Genomic DNA, 23,778 nt, shown 5'->3' with positions numbered 1-23,778 from the left:
AGCCGCGGGACCAGCAGACCCTCTGCAGGCACGTCTGCAGGAGGTCCACCGGAGCCGCGGGACCGGCGACCGCCAGAGCGCCCCCCGCAGCGTGCCGCCCTGCTTCGGGCGGCACAATTCCTAGAGCCGCCCCTGATCCCCACTAAGTGTTACAGATAATCAGTACATGCAATTATATATATATATATAATTATCCAAATGCTTTATGACTCATATATTGTGTTAGTGTAAGAATGCACATTCTCATCTATTTCATCTTGCTTTACTCCCTCCCTATTTGTGAAAGCTAACATCTTTAAATATAGTTCTGTTCATATTATTATTCTTAAATCATTTTAAGGTCAAAAAGTGTTTCTTCCATGACACAGACTGGGTAAAATATAGTTCTCCATTAACCTAAGCAAAAGTACCTGAGGTTGCCTGGGTATGACGGAGAGGAAATTTTGGCCTGTTACATGTATGGGTCTTTAGCTTTTTCAGATTGCAATACCTATTCTTCACTTGCCTGATCTGTAGCAAGAAATATCCAAATCACTTGCTTACATTACCAAACTTCCTGCACAACTCAGAAATCAAGTGTTTCCATGCTCACAATAAACAAACGTATCATGTATTTTAACGGTGCTGTTTTGTATCTGCTCTCTACTCAGTTAACCTTTTCTGCTGTTTTACAAAAGTGACAATAGTGACTCCAGATTTAAAATAGTGTTCAGTTTTCAGTTAAAGTAGAGCATAAATTTGTTTGGTAGACATGAGAATATATTGAACAGAACTAAAATCACCCTATGTGTAGATTGAATTTTGGGGGAAGTCTGATGTGAATTCCTTCAATAGTTAGGAGACTGAATGACTTTTAAAAAAAAATAGTTTAGAGTTCTTTTTGTGAAGCATTCTGGTTTAGAAATTATTAAGGTGTAACAGTTCAAATTTTCTAGAGATATAGATCTAAACAAAATCTCACATAGGCTATCTATCTATATACTTTATGAGATATATGTTTATTTGTCATGAAAATTAATATAGAAAAGATTAGATGTCAAAAGCTAATGTACAGAATTTTACACAAGAAAACACTCCTAGTTTCAGGAACGTTATATATGAGCCTTTTCCACAGAGGCACAGGTGAAAATAGATTGTTAGGGAGGATTGGCTCCCCAGTAGAGCTCCAGGTGCTGCAGAAGCAGGGTAGGTGCTCCAATATAGCTTAGTGTTGTATACACCTTCTCTAGAAGCATACCTCCTAGGAGTACAGAATGGGGGTTCTTAGATCTGTAGTGGGACTCCCCTCCTGTACATCTTGGGAGCTGCACAGCTTTTCTGCTATCCCATTGGCACACTGGAAGCCATGAGGAACCCAGCACCATAGAAAATGTAATACATATGGCACACAAAATTATCTGTGCAAATCCAATTCTAAAACTTTCAGGGCTCCTTATGTGGTACTTCTTCTTTTAAAAAAGAAGAAAATACCAACACGGAAACCTTTATTAACTTAACATTAAGGTTGCTAAAGTAATAATTATAATTTTTCAGATACTGAACTGTATTTTTCAAATACAGAACTGTAATATTATTATTTTTAAAAAACCTTAAGAATTAAGGGGCAGATTGTGGAACGCCCTCTCTTGTGTGCACATGATGTAAGGGGGAAAGAGTAAGACCACACTCACCCACCTCTGAGCAACCTCCATGCATCTTGGCTCCTGGCACAGTAGGGAAAGCAGTGTGACCAGTGTTCAACACCAGTGTTCAACACCTGACCAGTGTTCAACCATCCTATCAAGCAAGTGGGTGAGGAGGGGTCCAAAAGTTAAAATCTTAGTCTCACCCCCAACATGTTGACTATAACAAATTATTTACCCCAGAACCAATTCTAAGCCCTCTGGGGCTGCTCTGGGAGCTGCACGGCTACAGACCACCTCATTACACAGGACTGTGCCTAAAGGTACAATATAGCTGTAGAAGATTAAGGATTATCTATGTAAATAGGCATTGCTAATGTATGTGTACCATTGAAGGAGTATGTATGCATGAGTATGACTTGTGAGTCAAAGTTAAGGTGGTCACATTTTCACATGTGAATGCTGTCAGAAACTGAACATGAAGGCAATATTTATTACCTTTCATGTTCATTCCCACTCTTTGTAATGTTTGAAGTTGTTCTGCTGTTGATCCTGTATTGTCTTTTTTATGGAAGAGTTATATTAATTACTTCAGCAACCTTTCATCCAAGTTATCAGTGTTATCATTTGCTTTCTGTAGCTCTGTTAGTTTAGTGAATCTCTTTACAAAATTAAATGAGACTGTTTTAATATTTCCCTATAACAGAAAAGTCACATTTATCTACCTTCATTAAAGTTCCGTGCTATGTAGTTATATGAGCTGTTAGTTACCATAAAACCATTTATAGTAGTTCCTGAAGAGGAGGAAACAGGTTGTTATATTAGGCCAATTTAGAAAAAGATGCAAATTTTGTTTAACTTTATAAAGTTAAATAAAATAAAGTTTATAAAGTTAAAGATGCACATTTTATTTAACATTTATAAGTACAGTAGAACCTCAGAGTTACAAACACCTTGGGAAATGGAGGTTGTAACTCTGAAATGTTCATAACTCTGAACAAAACCTTATAGTCGTTCTTTCAAAAGTTTACAAATGAACATTGACTTAATACAGCTTTGAAACTTTACTGTACAGATGAAAAATGCTGCTTTCCCTTTTTTTAGTAGTTTACATTTAAAATAGTACTGTGCTGTATTTGCCTTTTTTTTACTTCTTTTTGTCTCTGCTGCTGCCTGATTGCGTACTTCCAGTTCCAAATGAGGTGTGTGGTTGACTGGTCAGTTCGTAACTCTGGTGTTTATAACTCTGAGGTTCTACTTATGTCTGTATATCTTGAAGCCATAATTATATCTAGTTTGTTCTAGCCTTTCAACAAGTACACAGGTAAAAATTATGTTTTTCTACTAAAACCCATTTAAAACACTTATACTTATGGTCTATTTTCACCAGAGACTGAGCTCTGTGTGTGTTCTATTCAACAGCTAAAATTCAAATACAGTTATCAGCTAATGAAAAATACTGTACTGTTGTAGAAAGTGCTTTTTATCTTGCCACTAGGGTCTCCTCACAGTCATGAATATTGTCACTAGACCTTAATATCAATATTTTAATGACACTGATAATTTTTCAGGTTTATTATTATTATGTATTTATTTATTTATTTATTAATGGCATAGTATATGAGTTAACATTTTAAAATAACAGTACAATTGCTAAAATAGATTATAATTCTTAGGAAATGAAGTATTAATACCAAAGAGTGGGGTCACTATTCAATGTTTATGAAATGAAAACCAAGTGAACTGCTAATGATTCAGTACTTGAAGTGTTACCTGTATATGGAAAAAACTGAGTTGCTTAATCCCTTCATTTTGGATTAATCTTCTAAAGCAGGAGTTACTAACTGTGTGTATAGTGGTGGTTTTTTAAATTGTGGTATGTTTTGCGTGTCTGAAATGGTTTAGTTATGTTGAATGTATATGTGGTCCGCATTTTACTTGCAGACATGAACGTCAGCGAATCGACATCCTCTTCAGAAGGTCAGATGTGTGGTTGACCTTGATTTCATTTTTTTGTTCTTTTGTATTCACTGTGGATTACATCTCTAACAAACAGAATCACTTAAAAAACTCTCATATAAATCCATATTTTAATAATAGATCACAGTTCACATCCCATTCTTTTATTTAATTATTTGTTTATTTATTTATTTTTACTTGCCTGGAGCATTAAGGTTTACCATTTCAGCTACTGAATTACTCAACGCTTTATTCATCAGTTTGAAGTTTCCATTACGAGTGTTTCCAACTATCATGATTTCCCTCCCCCTTTTTTTTTGCAGGTTTCACATTTTCGTTTGTTTGTACTAAAAAGGATAATCTACAGTGCTCTCTTTTTCCTTGTATAGTTTTTTATTCATATTTCTTTTTACAGATGAAGATGACAGTGCTTCAGTTAATACTCCACAAGCAGGTTAGGATTATTACAGTGCTTTTTTCCTTCCTCCTTAGAAAAAACTAGACTAGAAAAAAATAGGTCCTGATTCTGTAGTTTGCACTTAAGCATAATTTCCATCAACACAGAAACTTCTTTAGATGCTTTAGGTGAAATTCACTTCCCCATGCAGTGGGCCAGTACAAGGCTTTTACAGCACTGAAATCCCACTTGTATCATCTTTTAAGGACTTAAGTGAGACTTCACTATTTCATAGCAGGTGAAATGCTCAGCTGCTCTGAAGGTCAGGCTCTGTATGCATTCATCTGGAGGAATATAGACTGCATTTTTAAGATTAAACCTGAACCCAAATTTCAGAATTATAATTAAACTAAATCCTTATGATTTAAAACTAGTTATCTCCACCTGATTGGATGTCACCTTACTTGGGCTGTTTACTGATGCCACTGCTCTAACAGTCAATCAGAAGTCAGGTGGCTTTAATTTTTCAGTGCTGACCACCAGTCAGCTGACAAATAAAAGGCTTTCAAACCACAATCACTGAATGAAAAGCAGCAGTAAAAGATGCTGCGTAAGGTCCTAGTGCCACCAACTTTGGGGTGTTGCTGAAACCTCATCCTGCCCACACACATGCTTTCCAACCATGTTTTATGTTAATTTGTTTAAAAAGGAGTGCAAACCCTTAATGAAACCCAATGATGGAATGCCTAATGATGCACATCAACTTATTAAAGTAAGAAATGCTGTGAATTATTTTAGTTCCCTTAAGAAATTATCAACTTTTACACAAACCACCTGAAAATGAAATTTTACAGGGGCCAGATCTTCAGCTGAAATCAGTGGCGTTACACTGATATGTACCAGCTGAGGATCTGACCCTTAATTCTAAAAATAAAACTATTATTTTAACCACTCCTAAAAAGAACCCTCAACATTTCTTTTCCATTATTTCTCTGGATTTTTTTTTCAACCTGAGTCATTATATTGTTAAACTTCAAGATACTGTCCTTTAGGCTGAATAATGGACTGAAATGTTTTCTATTATCTTGAACTATTCAGAATTTTGAGGAAAGTATTGGCCTTTTTGCATCCTTCTAAAATGGAAAGGAAGCTTTGCACAGAGATGCATACTATGTTAATTATGTTTACCTGTGTTGAATACAGAAACGGAAGAACGATAATTGAGGTTTAGACTCAGTTATACACTTTTCATATTCCTGTATTGAGACATCTCCACATGATTATGCTCCTACATTTCTGTTCTACCTCTGCGACTTGTGTACAGTCAATTTTTTTTTAAAGAACCAGTAAACTCTAAGGTCAATTACACTGTGATCTCTAAACTGGGATCATCCAGGTTACTCTTTCCTTTCAGATGGGACTACTCGGTCAGTGGAGAGAAAAGATTCAGGTGAGACCTCCTGAAAAAAAATAGAAACATTCCAACTCTAACATAGTGCAATTATTATTAATTAATTATTTCTTGGCACTAATTTACCTTTATTTTATATTACAGTCATTCATATGCCATTAAATCTTAACTTTTCAGTTGATTTTAAATGTCAAAGAAAAGGGGTTACTTGGGAAAATCTACTTGGAAATTTAGAAATAGACATCTCTCTTAAATGAAATGTGCAGATGGGACTTCAACCCTGGTTATTTACCTGGAATAGCTGAAATCTGTGAATCTTTTTAATAAAAACCAATCACATGATGACTTTATGTGATCTTTTTGCATATAGAAATGTTTTATAACATTTTTTTCAGATTCACCTTGTGGTTTATTAGGATTGCAGCTGGTTTCACACTAAAAATTCCAGTACCAGACACTGCCATATAAAGAATTTTCACTAGTGACCCTTTCCCATTTGTATTTATGTTGTGGTTTTGTATGTGTACCAGAATACTACATATACAGTATATAGATAGATACATCTCTCCCTATACATTTGTGTATGTATGTGCATGTGTATATGTGTGTTTACATGTGAGCAATAACACAACTACATGTGCAGTAGAATTAGATACTCCCACACATTGAGTGCATTAAGAGACAAAGCTAAAAGCCTAATTCTTTTAACCATCCTAGAAGCGGAGTTATTTAGTATTCCTGTACCTCCTGAAATGTGTTATAGCTTTTAATAAAACAAAAACATTTGGTTCCTTTTTTCCATAGTTGGCTAATGAGCGGTGGCCAATGTATTTAATGTTACATATCTGTGCAATGTTAACTGTCACCAGCCAGCCTGATTCCTTCTGTAATAATCCTTTATACAGTGTAAAAACCATGCTGACATCTGACGTGATCTTTTACAACAGGTACTGTACATGAAAAGGAACTTTTTATATTAGCAACAAGGCATAACAAAATATGAATTATATTGCAATTTGTTGTGCCTGTTTGTTAATCGTAAGTTCAGAGACCGATGGCCTTTGAACACACTTTGAACACACTGACCCAAATAGGGTGACCAGACGTCCCAATAAAATCAGGACTGTCCCAATATTTAGGCATTTGTCCCATGGTCGGGATGCAATTTGTCCCGATATTTTGCACTCTGGTGCTTTGTTTTGTTTTTTGCTCCATTCATGTTTTTTTCCATTCAGGAACAATAAGGAGGCATTTCTGACCCAAAGAGAGCAAAGAAATGGCCAGTTGTGGGGATAGACCAGTATTCATGTTCTTCTGCACAGATTGTACTTTCTGACATATATGCCTGGGCAGCCCTAATTTTACGAGCTACATTCATTTCCCCCACTCTGTGCTAGCCCACACGCCTCAGTCTAAGGGAGAGTATATACCGGTATCATTCTTACTGCACACATTCTAACTCAGAATATGGGACATGTGTTTTACCCTGTCTGTAGGAGGAGAGACTGTGGCCCACAAATGTTTTCTTTATTGCTCTCCATAGGGTTATCCACTGGGAGTCAACTTTGATTCCTGCCAGGGCTCTGAAGGAGTTGTCAGAGAGGGAGATTTTCTGGAGACTCAGTACATACATCCTTTCTCACCATTGCTGCCCACTTTTGGCTCAGAACTCCCATTGACTTCAACAGGAGAAGGATCTGTACCTGAGTGTGTGACTTAATCATTTGTGTCTGGCTAGTTATTCATCTATAAACATCAATCTATGCACAGGGCTGGCCTGGGGATTTGCCAGACCCAAACTCTCAGGAGGGTACATGTAGGCAGAGGCTGGTGGCAGTGGTGGTGGGGTTGGAAATCAGGCTGCAAGTTGCTGCCTCATTGGTTCTATCACAGAAGGGAGAGATTGGGATTAAACAGTGAGCCTCTTCCCATCATTATCTCACTGGCAAAGGGAAAAGATTAGTTTGCATGAGTTGCTGAGCGAGTGCAGGATTGAGGGAGAGCCACAAAAATCATGCACCAAGTGGTCACACTTATCCTGCTTGTGCCTAAGACTGGCTGTGCCTTTGGACCTTCGAGCCATGGTTTCTGTTTCTACAAAGCACTTTCGTGGACTATATCTATAAAGCGCTCGTGGCTGAATATTATTGCAGTCCAAGTTACAAAAGACACTTATATCGTCCATCTGCCCAAATTCCTTTCCCAAATAGTTCCATTTTCCATCATCACATAGATGATGTTTCTATAGGAACTGTAGAGCATGTGACAGCCCCGTCCCTGACAGTGGGTGTCACTGAGAGTAAGGGAACGGAAGACTTACATACCATTGAGGATGCCTAAAGGGTTAGAGAGATTAATGAACTCAGGTAAGTGTACTTTGGTGGGAGTGAACCATGCTCAGACAAATGATATTTCTCCCTCTCTCTGCATATTAGTATGGTCTCTTGGAGATGGAACTCCAGAAGAACCAGAGAAGCATGACGATTCCCAGAGATCCACTTTATTTATTGAAAAACCACAGGGTGGTTCAGTGAATGTTGGTAAGTGGCTAGAATCAAATTAAATATGGGCGGGGGGGGGGGTTATGATACAGATAAATTCTGACAAGAGGTGCATTTCACATAACATTTAAATTCTGCCTTCAAGCACGTGCAACTCCTATTAACTTCAGTGGGAACCGCACACTCCTCTTTAAAGAACAAATTTGGCCGGTCTGTGAAGAGACTATTCAATTGGTTAATACCAAGATCAAATTTAGATCTAATAATTTAGTCAGGGTGAAAGCTGGAAGTTGTGGTGATTTGGAGAGGCTAGGTGATCGCCTGTACTACTCTTAGCTGTACAACAGCTGACACCATGGGAGATTTTCAGAGATTGTTGTTCATATGCTCTTACACTTTCTCAGTCTCTAACTAGAAGAAAGAATTTTGTGGGAATCTGTAGAGCATAAACAAAACTAGGGACTGGAGAAATAGGAACTAGACATGTCCCTCTCTGAAGCCCATCAATACTGGTCTTTCAGGCAGCCATTTGGGGTTGCCATACAACCTCACTGTCAAGTCTCTTTCTAACGGTATAGCCACACTGCATTGTGAACCTGGGCTCAGACTCAGATTTGAGTCCAAACCCCTCTACCATCCACACAAATCTTTCTATAAAAGAAACTTGTACAAATGTGACAGGCAACCACATTTTCAGTAATGACTGAATTATTATTTTTTCTTTTTTTAAAGGAGAAAATATTACATTTATAGCCAAAGTAGAAGCCAAAGATCTTCTTCGAAAGCCAACTGTAAAGTGGTTCAAAGGGAAATGGATGGACCTGGCTAGTAAAGCGGGCAAACACCTTCAGCTGAAGGAGACATTTGAGCGTCATAGCAAGGTACACTTCTATTTTTCTTTTTTAAAGAGACAAAACTTGAAGCCTTAAAAACCATTCTTAATCAGTCATTCATCTAAGGATCGAGGGCATTGTGGTTCAGGCATTGCATAGAGACTCAGGAGAACTGGGTTCAATTTCTGGCTGCACCATACATTTCCCTAGGATGTTGTGTCTGGTAAGGATCTGATGCATCATGTCCCCTGGCATAAAACAGGAGCTCCTCTGAGTAATAACTTTGAAAGAGGGTCTCTGAGTCACAGTTCCTTTCCAGAGTTCCTCCTGGGCAGCACAGCTCTGCATCACTCCTGACACAGGCAGAGAGAGTAAACTCTCCATCTAGGCCATAGCTTTTTACTTCCTCTTTGTACAAATGTATCCTAAACTAAAATGATTATACTTCGCATTTGAATTTCAGGTTTATACATTTGAGATGCAAATCATTAAAGCTAAGGAAAACTATGGCGGGAACTACCGGTGCGAAGTAACATATAAGGATAAGTTCGATAGCTGCTCTTTCGATCTTGAAGTCCACGGTAAGATTCCCCTTTTATCCACTTATAGATTTTTTTTCATCTTTTTACAACAAATATGGTATAATTATATCCTCATGCCACAGTGAAGGAAGTTTTAATGTTAACTTTTTGAACACAATGCCTCCTAAGCAACTGTGATTTATTTTTGGAATGAAATATATGGTAGAGGGGGGTGGTTGGCAAGCATGGGTTTGAGCCAGAGCCCACGGAGGTCAATAGAAAGACTTCTATTGAATTTAGATCAGGCCTCCGCTGAACAAAAAGAATGCCAGTCATAAATCTGTCAAGAGATACCACATGGGAGAGCTTATGTATGCGGTTACGTCCAAGAGAGGTTCTGATATGGAATGGTTTGGAATCCCCACCTGTGCAGAGAGAGCGTAAAATGGTACCTAGTCAGTGGTAGCATTTTACATCTACTTTGCCCAGGTATAAATGACGGCACAATGCAGTGGAGATTCAGGGCCAAATTATTTGTCGACTTATGCGTGATAAAGACCCTCTTCCTGCAAACATTTACACACATGCTTAATTTTACTTATGGGACTTCTCACATGAACAAAGTTTAGCACAGGCATGTTTGCAGAGCCAAAGAGAGATAGGAAGCAATGAGCAAATAAGAGTGAACAATCTTGTCTGCCCCATAAAGGCTATTGTTCAAATCTTAAAACCTGCAAATGTTCACCTGGTCCTGTAATTTCAGCTGCTAGACAGATCCAGGCAAGCTTCCCAAATATCCAGAGAGCAGCAACACTCCAAGCAGCCTAGTCGAGTATTTGTTCATCCTAGCAAAACAAGCCTACCAAATTACCAAGGTCATCAGCTTGGTCATCAGCCAGGGAAGAAGGCTGCAGTTAAGGGAATGCCCAACAGCTGATTGCTAAGTGACAGAGACAGGCCTAGGAATCTGCATGTATTTCATTAGGCTGCTAGGTGAAGAACTCATCTATCCGCATCTATAAACTTTCTATAGGGCAGAGTTGTTTCATCTGTCTGATTCATATGTCTAATTCATGCAGGGGGAAATTCATCCTTGTGCCAAGGCCCAGCACAAAGATCCATCAGTTATATCGCAAATAAACTCTCCAAATAGGGTTTATGTGGTGCAGAGATCTTGTGCTGGCCCTTGACACAGGGATGAATTTCCCCCAGGATCCTCCACTCTCAGTCAGACCAAGCTCTTGTATCTTTCTTGCTGACCACCCAGCGGGAGAAAGACAAAGTCAATTCTGGGTGGCAAAAAACAACTGATGATGATTTGGGTCCCCCATATGATTATGCAGGACTTCTTTTTTCCTGTAAGATGTTGGGCAGGAGTGAATTTACTTTGAACACTGGAAGATGTCAGTGAAAGAAAAAAACATGAGAGAGACACAGGGTATGTGCAGTCAGGAGGGAATGTCAGAGAAACATCCCACAATTTGATCTTGTATGCAGAAAAGTATAATGTAGTTTAGAGAAATGTACTAAAAAAGATTACCTCTGCACTGATGAGACTTGCACTTGGCAGATCTTGATGCCAGAAGGGCATATACATGATGGTCACTTAGCAGTGAAACTGAAGTAGTTTAAAGCACCAAGGTAAACATGTTTCTTTAACTTATTTTCTTTCATAGAAACTTCTCAGGCTGCTCCATCTATTGACATCCGATCTGCTTTCAAAAGAAGGTAACTTTGAGTGGTGATCCTGTGAAGTTACTCAATAATGGACACATAGCATACAATCACCTCATACCATTTCTCCTAGCCAAGGATATCACGTGTTATAAAAAGGTGGTGTTATAAATAAGGATGAAAAAAGTGAGATGTAAGGTAATTGAAAGTGGGTGGGATGAAGTAGCCTGATATCAGAAACTGCATATACAGTATAAGAAACTTTAAAATGAGAGTCGAGTGCAATTGCTATAAGGGGAAGTGTTGATGGAGTTAGATAACCATACAGTAAGCACAGCAAAGGCTAAATGAAGTTATAGGATTGCATTTCTGAAATTCCATTTTTAAGAGATAAAAGCTTATATATCATTTCCTTTAAGTAACTCCAGAGTAGAGCTGGGAAAATAACTGATTTTGGTTCACTGGCAGATAAAAAAAAAAAGAAAAAATTTTTTGTTCCACGTCAAACTAAATCAAAACATTCCCCCAAATATAGGTGAATTAAAGAAGTCCATTTTGGGTCAAACAAAATATGCCATTTAGCCTGAAATGTTTTGTTTCTGGGTATTTCAAAAGAGCTAGATTCACATAATAACCAGATGAAGGAGGAGGAGATGGAGGTGCCTCTTTTACTAATTAGCCCAGTGATTTACAGGTACTCACTTGGTAGGTGGGACACATGGATTTAGTTTCCTCCTCTGTCAGATGTGGAGTGAGGTTTTGAACTTGGGTTTCCCATATCCCAGGTAAGTGAGTACCACCATCACCTTCTCTACCTTCAGCCATTTTGTGAATCTAGCCACATTTTTTCTGGCTGAAACTATTCAGTGAATTCATGTCACATTCGCAAATTGTTTCAGGTTGACCAGAATGGTATTTTTAGGTGAATAAACTATTCATCTGAAAAATTTCACCTAGCTCTACTCCAGAGTTAAATAACCACACCAATTACTAACATTTATGTAGCAACTAGTGTGTGAAGATTCCAAAGACTCTGTCTTTTTGCAAGCAGTGTCTTCTGGGATAGAAGGTAGTAGCCTATAAATATCATATACTAACACTACACAGTAGTTCAGGGCAGAAAATGAAAAATGTGTATTACCTCACCCACCTTGTTTCTCTCATTCATTTAAAAATAGACAGGAACTTTAGATAGGCAGAAAATAATTACACAAGTGGGATTTAGCCAGCACATTGCAAAAGAAGGTTGTCTGTTTTAGCAGAGGGCGGATAGATAACATCAGAGACAGAAAAAATCTAAACATTTTAAAATAGATATTGACACTTAAGATCATTACTTCATAAGACAGAACTTGTGTTTTAAACTCGTTTAATGTGTGTTTCCCAATACATTTTCCATCTTATTTATAAGATGCCATTAAATATTATCTATTTCTTTACAAGAATTTTTAAAATTTTATTTTGTGATTCATTAAAATATCCTACTATATGCTCCCTGATAGTAATTATCTATGATGTGAAAGTTACTGTGGGCCCAGTCCTGCACTCATTGAAATCAATGGCAAAATTCCAGTTGACTTCAATGCAACAGGATTATTTTATGATAAAAAGAAAAATGCATATCAAATTCATCTTTATAATAAAATTAAAATATATGCATTCCAGAAGTCTTAGTATACAGCATTATATCCTAAATCTTCTTGCAGATTATTGGAATTTGAGATAAAATAGCCATTAAAACCACTGGTATATATAAATCTGCACACATTTTTCTTACCAGAACAGAAATGTAAATATTGGGAATATAGTTTGTGGACAGAAAACCAATATCATTTGTTAACTTAAAGAAATAGGCAAACATCCTTTATAAATGTGATTAAGTAGTAACTTCTATTATTTAATGATGAGTTATTGAGGTAAATTCATGCTCAGAAGGATATTAATTTCAAGGTGAATTCTTTCCTAGGGGCACATTTTTTGCACACTGTACTATGACTCAGCAGCAACCACAATGCCAACAGAAAAAAATACTTCTGAAAACTTTAAAGGAATACTGTATGCAAACTCTAAGGTGAAATCTAAGTGCCATTGAGTTAATTGACATTGACTTCAATAGTGCCAGGATTTCAACCCTAATGTTTACTGTTATCACCCCAACAATAGAACATTTTCTTCTATGTACTGTATATTGTAATACAATTTTCTTGCTTAAGAAGACCTTCTAGAAGGGACTGCATCTTTAAAAAGGCTACAATCCCATTTTAAAAGAGTACAAGTATTGTTTTTCTTTTTTTCTGTCTGACTTCTCCCTTCGCTGACACACAGAGGTTAAACTTAAGTGTAATGCTTTGCTAGCTGGTATTTGACACAGCTATGCGTTGTTAAATGCAGTACACTCAACAATGCAAATCTTTGTTTTATATTTATAACCAAGATCAGCACAAGCCCTTTGTTTTTTACACAGACATATTACTCAAACCCAAAAACAAAGCCCTTTGTGTTGATTGGCTTAAGTGAATTTGTGTTCTAAAATATAACACAAATCTTAGCAAATTAATGTATGCAATCTACAAAAATTTGCCTTAAAAGTATAACAGCAAGCAATACAAACCTTTGTGTTTATTTTTCACAAGTGCTTGTTATGGAACCATAACTTGCGTGGAAACGAATACAAGTTTGTGTTGATTTTATACCATTATTTGTGTGCCTAGACAGTATTGCATATACAGGACATCTAGAGTGTTTGCAATGTGTGTTGTCCAAGTCTCTCTGTATTAAACAAAGATTTGATCTTTTTTTTATTAACAACAGTGGTGAAGGACAAGAGGATGCAGGAGAACTTGACTTTAGTGGTCTCCTGAAACGTAGGTGAGAACCAAGTGATGAAGTGAGCAGGTGTGGATTGGAAATCATTAGGTTCATACGCAGAAAGAGTCAGGTTTAGCATTAATCGTTTCTCAAGAATTTTATGCTCTTACTTTCTTCTGATATTCCTAACTTTTAATTATTTGAGTATGAAATGCAAAAGTTCAACTAATCATATCATGTAAACATAGTAGGCAGGAAAGAAACCTCAGATTTGAGTGTGTCAAAGATTTTAGGTTGTGGTGCACTTTCTTAATGGAACAAATCAATAGTATTTAGTCTACATGCTATTTATTTTGTGTTTGCATGGGTTTTTTTCCTATGCAGGGATGAGCAGGTTGGACAATTGAGTCTGGTGTGAAAGTAAGAAACTATTGGGGTTAAGCTGGCCTTTTTGGGCACACTTTAAATTAACTTTAGCAAATATCCTGAGTTTGGAAATTACATACAATGCTTTCAAAATGTAGGCATTTATATTATTTCCAAGGGGTTTTCTGGTTCCAGATGTGCAAATCAGGGAAAAAGGATATTTTTTTAGATGATCTCTGACTCTTCTGCTCTTCCCTTCTCCATGCCCAAGCTAGAGAATGCAGTAAACTTATTAATTATTGAGCATTATGTGCTCTTTCATCATCTGACCAAAAAGCAACAAACAGGTTGTTCAAGGAACAGGCAGATAAATTATTGAGACACTGAGGTCCTCAGTAAAACTTGATAGCTTCTTACAAAAATGAGGAAAAATTAGCTTTCAGATAATATGTAGCATGACTTTGCAGTTCTAATAACCAAAGAGAACCTAACATCAAATTTTTGTACATGCACACCAAACCTTTAGGTACACCTCTACCCTGATATAACGCTGTCCTTGGGAGCCAAAAAATCTTACTGCGTTATAGGTGAAACCGCGTTATATCAAACTTGTTTTGATCTGCTGGAGTGCACAGCCCCACCCCCCCAGTCACTGCTTTACCGCATTATATCCGAATTCATGTTATATCGGGTCGCATTATATCGGGGTAGAGGTGTATATGAACAAGAGTTCGATGTTAATTTGATTTTCCTTCACATGATGGCAGCAAAAAAAATTAGGCATCTGCTCCTGAAGACCCCATTTAAAGTTTGGATGCTATTAGGACAGTCACATCCCTCCAGGTTTCTAGACCTTGGACCCAGTTTTGCCCTTGGATATAGTATAGTGCAACTTCCATTGACGTCAATGAGAGGTGAGCATAGAATCATAGGACTGGAAGGGACCTCAAGAGGTCATCTAGTCCTGTCCCCTGCACTCATGGCAGGACTAAGTATTATATGGACCATCCCTGACAGGTGTTTATCTAATTTGCTCTTAAAAATCCCCAGTGATGGAGGTACCACAACCTCCCTAGGCAATTATTCCAGTCCTTAACCACTCTGACAGTTACAAAGTTTTTCCTAATGTCCAGCCTAAACCTCCTTTGCTGCAATTTAAGGCCATTGCTTCTTGTTCTATCCTCAGAGGTTAAGAAGAACAATTTACCTCCCTCCTCCTTGTAACAACCTTTTATGTATTGAAAAATATTATGTCCCCTCTCAGTCTTCTCTTCTCCAGACTAAACAAGCCCATTTTTTTTCAATCTTCCCTCTTAGGTCATGTTTTCTAGACCTTTAATCATCTTTTGTTGCTCTTCTGTGGACTTTTTCCAATTTGTCCACATCTTTTCTAAAATGTGGTGCCCAGAACTGGACACCTCCAGTTGAAGCCTAATCAGCACAAAGTAGAGGAATTACTTCTCGTGTCTTGCTTACAACACTCCTGCTAATACATCCCAGAATTATGTTCGTTTGTTTTGCAACAGTGTTACACTGTTGAATCATATTTAGCTTGTCATCCACTATGACCCCAGATCCCTTTCCACAGTACTCCTTCCTAGGCAGTCATTTCCAATTTTGTACATGTACAACTGATTGTTCCTTCCTAAGTGGAGTACTTTGCATTTGTCCTTATTGAATTTCATCCTATTTACCTCAGACCATTTCTCCACTTTGTCCAAATGATTTTGAATTTTAATCCTATCCTCCAAAGTACTTTCAACCCCTCCCAGCTTGGTATTGTCCGCAAACTTTATAAGTGTACTCTCTATACCATTATCTAAATAATTGATGAAGATATTGAACAGAACTGGACTCAGAACTGATCTCTGCAGGACCCCACTCATTATGCCCTTCCAGCATGACTGTGAACCACTGATAGCTACTCTCTGGGAATGATTTTCCAACCAGTTGTGCACCACTTTATAGTAGCTACATCTAGGTTGCATTTCCCTAGTTTGTTTATGAGAAGGTCATGCAAGACAGTATCAAAAGCTTTACTAAAGACAAGATATGCCACGTCTACCACTTCCCCCCTATCCACAAGGCTTGTTACCCTGTCAAAGAAAGCTATCATGTTGGTTTGACATGATTTGTTCTTGACAAATCCATGGTGACTTTTACTTATCACCTTATTATCTTCTAGATGTTTGCAAATTGATTGTTTTATTACTTGTTCCATTATTTTTATGGGTACAGAAGTTAAGCTGACTGGTCTGTAATTTCCTGGGTTGTCCTTATTTTCCTTTTTATAGATTGGCACTATATTTGCCCTTTTCCAGTCTTCTGGAATCTCTCCCCTCTTCCATGACTTTTCAAAGATAATCACTAATGACTCAAATATCTCCTCAATCAGCTCCTTGAGTATTCTAGGATGCATTTCATCAGGCCCTGGTGACTTAAAGACATCTAATTTGTCTAAGTAATTTTTAACTTGTTCTTTTCCTATTTTAGCCTCTGATCCTACCTCATTTTCACTGGCATTCACTATGTTAGATGTCCAGTAACCACCAACCTTCTTGTTGAAAACCGAAACAAAGAAGTCATTAAGCACCTCTACCATTTCTACATTTTCTGTTATTATTCTCCTCCCCCGCCACACCCATTGAGCACTAGGCCTACCTCATCCTTGGTCTTCCTCTTGCATCTAATGTAGTTTTGGAATGTTTTTTTGTTACCCTTTAGGTCTCTAGCTAGTTTGATCTCATTTTGTGCCTTGACCTTTCTAATTTTGTCCCTAAATACTTGTGTTATTTGTTTATATTCATCCTTTGTAACTTGACCTAGTTTCCACTTTTTGTAGGACTCTTTTTTGATTTTTAGATCATTGAAGATCTCCTGGTTAAGCCACGGTGGTCTCTTACCATACTTCCTATCTTTCCTGTGCTGTGGGATGCATAATTTCCTACACATGGATAATTGAAGGGAGAATTTTCCCTTAATCTCTGCTAGCACTCACCTCTGACTGAGAAAAAAACATGTGCCATTAAATACATTAAAGATTGTGAAGGTCTTAGATAGTATGATAACAGGGGCCATATAAATAACTTAGATATCTAAATAGCTAAATTTTGTCCTACACGAAAAATAAAAATACCTGATAGAACCAAGAGAAGTTTCTAACTTAACCAGTGGCAGAGCTTCCATGGGACCAACTTTCAGTATATAGTAGAAGCAGATGTGAAAGAATTGTTTGAATTGATTCATATCCACCAGGTCTCCATTTTTTATCCTCTCTTCATTCCTAACTAGGAATTTCAATTTGACTTGTGTTCATTTAACTATCCTACTGAAACAACAGTAATGTGATAGTTCTGATTGACTGTCTTGGGGTTTTTTTCTGTACTAATATATGGATTGCATGTGGGGAGGTTTCATTGTTTTTGTGGTAATGTGAAATTGTAACTATCACTTCACTAACATAAATAATTCATTGTTTTATTTGATAAAATATATATATATTCATAGAAACACAGTATAACTCTTGTGTGGTTAATGGGGAAACCAAACCAACCTGTTTTTAAATAGAATAATTTTATATTGATAAGACCAGTATTTTGCATCCACATTTCAGCTGCTGAAATTCAATATATAAGTACCTGAAATATATATTTTAACAAAAGTCTAAATGTGTAGAGTCTGAATCCTTTTTTTTTTAATTATTACTATTTTGTGATGCTCTCACAGGAAGTCAAACCAGTAAGCCATCTTAATGACATACTGTGTGAGGTGGTATGTCTTATCACAGCAATGGGTCAATAATGCCACGAAATTCCAAAAGGCGCTAGATCTCAAAGAGACTCAAACATTTATACTTTTTTTTAAATAAATTTTTCAACAAAATGCACATATCTCAGGGGGAAAAATTGGATGAGATTGTGGTCTAGATAATTTACAATGGATCTGTCTGGAAAGTAATAAATGTTTGCCCACTATCCACAGGTACAAATATTATAGTCTCAGAACAAAGTGTGGTTGTTCAAAGTGTTAAAATTTGTTCTTAGTTATGCAAGGTGAATAGAGAGTCTGAAATAATTGTTTAATTACTTGAAAATCTGGATATGCTGATCCTCATTCTCAACCACTGCCTGATTTTGACGGGGCACATTATCATCTCGGTTCATGTGGATGTGTGTGTGTAACTCTCATTAGCATTGATAGGAGTTGCACAGCTAATGGCCAGCGCAATGAGATGAGAATTCTACCCCTTAGCGCGTGTCAGCTTTTACATATGTTTGCAAGCTGGTTTTGACCTGACCTCATGCAGGAGGAATCTCATTGAAACACGACTGTTTTCAGTAAGTAGTCAGTCTCCATAAACCATAAGCACAAAACAAAAATTAAAGACATAAAATATCATGCAATGCCAGTCTTTATATTATCTTAGGAGTAATACTACACACCATAAATATTTTGAATCATCTTTAGTTATTTCTTAAAAATACCACTGAACTACTATAAAAGCTTGTAAACTTTATGGATTATATAATGGTCTAGTACTGTACCATAGTCACTGGCCCAACCCTGTCAGACTTCTCAGATATCCCATTATTTCTCTGTACCATAAGGCAATAAAGGCTGAAGTTTTTTTATTTTTCCATACATTTGTGTTCTTGCTCTGTTGCCAAAAGTGCTGATTCCCCCAGAACCTGTCAGATTTAATCAGGGCAACCCTGGTCTCAGCCAGCACATGCTTCTGGAAAAGAAGGGTCAAGACCTTTGCCCTCTTTCTCCTATACCCCTAAATTATACTAGCGGCTTTCTTTTTCTGAGATAACCAGGGGATCTCATCAAAATTATGATCTTATCCAGACTGCCCCGTTATCCCTGCATTTAATGCTTGCCAGTTTCAAAATAGTTAACTAGTTTTTTTTATCAGCTGACTCTGTTAGCTCAAATATAGACTTTGAAGCTAACTACAATAAATATGATACTCTAGCTTGTTTAATATGAAATCTGATAAGCTTGAACAAACAGAACTAACTCTAGAGAGCTAAAAAATTCTTCCCATTACTAAAGACCACGGTAAGTACAGAGGTCAACATATTTGTGTCATGGAGTACAGGTGTCGATGGACCCATAATACCAGCCTTGTACCAAATTTAACCCCAGTCCTGCAGTTTGAGAAGTACAGATGTCAGAGATGGGGACATGGGTGGTCAGCCTAGTGGTTAGAACAGGAGTCAGGAGCCAGAAATAGGAGCCCAGGATCAGAGCCAGAGTCAGAGACCAGATTACCAGAGTCAAGGGTCAGAGTCAGAAGTCAGGAATCAGAGCCAAGGATCAGAACCAGAGTCAGAGGCCGCATGGCAGAGCCAAGGGTCAGAGACAAAGTCAGGAATCGGAGTAGAGTCAGAGCCGGGTGACCTGGAATGAGGCAATGCAGAAGCAAGGTTGAGGCCAAGGCAGGAGCAGGTACAGGAGCTAATGCAGCTGTGGGGAAATGCTTTGAGTAGCCCTTGGACTAATGCTGCTGCTGTGCTTAAGAGCACACCTGTTGGTTCCTCCAGCTAATCAGGTGGTCTGGCCAATCAGGTGATTCTGCTGCAAGCCAAGTGTGATTCAGCGACGAATCCTCTGTTGCTCACTAGGGAAGTGTAGCTCGCTGGTCCCAGGCTCAGCTGCGAACCCTAATTCCTGACAGCTCGCCTGGGACCAGTGAAAAGTTCACAGTATATCTGCTCTGTGGATATTCTCCTCTGGTTCCCTGGATGGGTCTTCCAGACCATAACCTTCCCAATAACCAAGTATTAGACTTTCCCTCAGACTCACCTGGAGTCAGGGATTTTTTGAACTACATACTCATCTTGCCCCTTGATGGATACGGGTGTAGGCAGGGGATTGGATGGGCTGGAAACAGGTTTTCTGTGCATGGCTTGAGAAGGGAGGTATGGAACATGTTTAATCTTCAATGACTTGGTAAACTGTAGCTTGAAAGAGACCAAGTTGTTCTGTTCTATGATCATGAAGAGCCCTATGTATCAGTGATCCAGTTTAGCTGAGAGGCAGATGGATTTAAGGTTCTGGGGTGGACACCCAGATCTTGTCTCCTATTGCAAGGTTGGGAATGTCTGAATGGCCCTCGTTGGCATGGCATTTATAGGTTTCCTTCATGGTGCTTAGGTGCTCTTGGAGCTCTTGTTGTATCTGATGCAGATGGGTGGCCAGCTCCACTGCTGTGGATACCAGGGAGACTGTGGGCATGGAAGCGAGGATGGACTCTGTAACTAGCATAAAACAGACTTTGCTGAACAGAGGCATGAGTGGAACTGTTATAAACGAACTCTGTGTGTGGTAACAAGGGAACCCAATCGTAGTGTTGGTCATTTAAGAAGCAGTGGAATAATTTTTCAAAGATCTGATTAACGTGTTCCATCTGCCCATTGGGGTGGGGGTGATATAAGGGACTCCACACCAAGGAGCTTGAAGAAAACCAGGAAATAAATTGTGGCACTTGGACTTACACCACACCAGAAGGCAAACCATGAAATCATAAAACATTTTCCAAGAAGAGTCAAGCTAGGGTGGAAAGGAATGAAATGTCCTTCTGGAACATAGGCCTGTTCCTTGTAACAGATTGTCCCATCCCTCAGTTGAAATTCTGAGTTGGTGGGGAAACAGTGGTATTTAAGATCTGACACAGGTGGGTGGCAAACGGGTCACAAGACGAGAGATTGGATGGAACACATCAGGCTACTGTCCACTATACCACTAATAAAATTAGATGATTTAAGGACCATGGAAGGGGATTCTGAATCCGTTTCGAGGTATTCATCTTCACAGGATAGGGCATACGCCTTCCCATTTCTTACCCTTGGGCAGTAGATCACCATGAAGTTGAACCTGGAAAAGAATAGGAACCAGCAAATCTATTGTTGGTTAAGGCACCTGGCCATGGCAGAGGAATTCCAAGTTCTTGTGATCTGTAAGAACCTACACCAGAAACTCAGCTCCTTCCTGGAGATGGTGCCATTCCTTGAAGGCTGTCTTGATTGCTAGTAATTCCTTATCCCAGATATTGTGATTCTTTTCTGCTGGGGTTAGTTTACAGGAGTAGAAAGCACGAGGATGAAATTGATTATGGGTGTCCCTTTGCTCCAATAGTTTGTCTCCAATGGCAAAGTTGGATGCGCTGGTTTCTACTATAAATGACCAGGTGGAGTTGGAGTGGACCAGGATGTGTGCTGATGTAAAAGCCCTCTTCAAGTGGTCACAGATGAATTGAGCCTTTGGGAACCAGAGGAACTGAGCTCCTTTCCAGAAGAGTGCCATCAGCGGAGCTATCAGAAAAGTTTCAAATGTGCTTCTGGTAAAGGTTGGCGAAGCCTCAGAACTGCTGCACACACACACCCAGGTGTCCCTTGGTCTGTCCAGTTAGAGATGGTGGCTACCTTGCAGGGATCCATAGTTAGTTCCCTATGGGAAATAATATTACCTAAGAACTTGATCATATTCTGATCAAATTCACACTTTTCTAATTCTGCATAGAGATGATTCAGATGAAGGCTCTCCATGACGTGGCATGCATGTTGATCATGAAGAGTCTGGTCTTCAGAGAAGATGAAGCTATCGTTGAGCTATATAACAAGAAACTGATACAACACCTCTATATAAATATCATTGATAACATGTTGGAAGGTCACTGAGGCATTGCACAGTATGAAGGGCATCACCAGATATTCCAGTGTCCATACTGTGTGTGAAAGGCAGCATTCCACTGATCTCCTTCAAAATCAGAACCAGGTTTTAGGCTCCATGGAGGACTACTTTGGTAAAGACTCTGGCAGAGCGAAGCTACTCAAAGAATTTGTTGATAAGCAACAACTGATTCTGGGTGGTTATTTTATTCAACACCCAGTTGTCCACACAGTATCTCAGAGAGACGTCTGTTTTGGCCACAAAAAAAGATGGGACATGGAAGGACAGATGATTCCCTTTTCCAGGTTCCCTCAGAGATAGACTCTGAGTGCCTGTAGTTCTGGTTCAGCAAGAGAGTAGATACACCCAAAGGGAGCCTCGGCTCTGGGCTGAGGTTTATAGGACAATCATAGCACCAATGAGAAGGCAGAACATCAGCCTTCTTGCTGTTGGTGCCAGAAGGGACAACTTCAAGCTGGGTCCCCCTGTTCTGAAGTCCTTGAGGTGGGGGCTAGACTCACTCAGAGGGAGAAACTCTAACCTACAACTGGGCTCAGGAAAGCAGGACTGCTGGCAGTACCGGGAATTAAAATGCACCATGCTTGTTCCCCAAAGGATGTGGGGATCATGTGTCCCAAGCCATGTGATGCTAAGAATGATTGGAAAGCGTGGGAAATGGACAAAACCAAACTGGAAGGACTTATGATGACCCTGATAGGTGGTGACCTCCAAGAGCGATCTCTTGTGTAATTGGGCCTAAAGATAGGAGAGAACTGTTGATGGTCTCCATGCAGTGATGGCCTTATGCAGTGTCAGAATCTTGTGTTTTAGGGAAAATTCTAGGTCCATACAATTCCTGGAGGCACCAGTGGTTCCAGGCTGAGCTCTGTCATCAGGGGATATCGTAGACAGAGCAGCTGAAGGTGTGTTGAGCATTGATTAGATGCCATCAAGATGCCTGAGGATCACTGTAGGAGCCATGAATGGGCGAAAAGGGGAAGTGCTAGCCTCATCCAAATCCCTCTATTGGTGCTGGAACCTGACATTTTCTCAGTCATCCCTTTGCCATACAACTCAAAGCAAAGTGTCTAGGTCCTCTGCAGTAGAGACATAGCTCTGATGCACCATGTCGATCTTTCTCTGTATCAGAGAGATGGTGTCAGGCTGTGTCCAGTTGGATGGGCTCAGGCTGTGGAGTGGGTGTGGAAGGTTTTCTGACCAATGCCAGGGAGGCACTTCTTTTCCTGTTGGCATTCCCATAGGCAGTTGTCTATCTTAATGCAAACAGGGCATCCAGGTTGGTCGGAGCTTCCGCCCACACAAGCTTGCCTTTGCTCTTGTTGTTCAGATGGAGCCAGAAATGGTAGCACTGTGCAGTTTTGTACCACTTGGTGTCTGTCACCAGGCACTGAAACTCTGTATCGTAGTTGCTGACTGGTTGGCATCCCAGTCTCAGGATGCCACAGCTTGTGCTGTGAATGTTCAATTTGGGTCATCAAAAATTATTTCCATGACTTGGACAGAATTCTTGAATTGGCCCAAGAAAGGGCTGTATTTTCCCCATAGTGGAGAGGCCCAGACCTGCATGTGCCTGGTCAGCAAACTGATGATGAGCCCCACTCTGGACCAGTCCATGGGGTAAGTTTGCAGGCATAATAGAAACAGAAGCCGACAGTGGTGCAGGAAGTCACAAAACTTTCCATGGTGTCCATCAAGCTTGCCTGGTAAATGAGTCTTTGATTCTTTAAGGTCCTGATGCAAGGCTTGAGTATGTAAAGGCAATGTTCTGCTCCTGCAGAGTGCTAATCTGCATTTGTCAATTCTGCAAGGCATCGACCAACTCCAACAAAGGGATGTTAGTTTTTGTGGGATCCATCCTGGAAGAGGAAGCTACCCCAATTTTGGTTTGGAGCTGCACAAACTGTCAGAACCCGGAACGTGGGTGGTCAGACCTAGCAATTAGAGCAGGAGCCCAGGCTAGTGAAGGAGCAGGAGTCAGTAGTCAGGAG

General features: G+C 39.2%; 1 protein-coding gene across 2 annotated transcripts in view; it reads left to right on the top strand.

Annotated features, from left to right (window-relative positions):
• Window positions 1-3,568: 3,568 nt before the first annotated feature.
• The window catches only part of MYBPC1 (myosin binding protein C1), a 71,330-nt gene continuing 51,120 nt past the window's right edge, over window positions 3,569-23,778 (top strand). For both annotated transcript variants that reach the window (XM_045031124.1, XM_045031118.1), the window contains exons 1-8: window positions 3,569-3,602; window positions 3,997-4,035; window positions 5,393-5,428; window positions 7,825-7,929; window positions 8,623-8,771; window positions 9,187-9,304; window positions 10,921-10,972; window positions 13,730-13,786. In XM_045031124.1, the coding sequence (XP_044887059.1) occupies window positions 3,569-3,602; window positions 3,997-4,035; window positions 5,393-5,428; window positions 7,825-7,929; window positions 8,623-8,771; window positions 9,187-9,304; window positions 10,921-10,972; window positions 13,730-13,786 (590 nt within the window). The remainder of the gene's footprint in view (window positions 3,603-3,996; window positions 4,036-5,392; window positions 5,429-7,824; window positions 7,930-8,622; window positions 8,772-9,186; window positions 9,305-10,920; window positions 10,973-13,729; window positions 13,787-23,778) is intronic.

The sequence above is a fragment of the Mauremys mutica genome, chromosome 1, assembly GCF_020497125.1.
Source record: "Mauremys mutica isolate MM-2020 ecotype Southern chromosome 1, ASM2049712v1, whole genome shotgun sequence".
Taxonomy (NCBI): domain Eukaryota; kingdom Metazoa; phylum Chordata; order Testudines; family Geoemydidae; genus Mauremys; species Mauremys mutica.
This window is presented reverse-complemented; position numbering and strand designations above follow the sequence as displayed.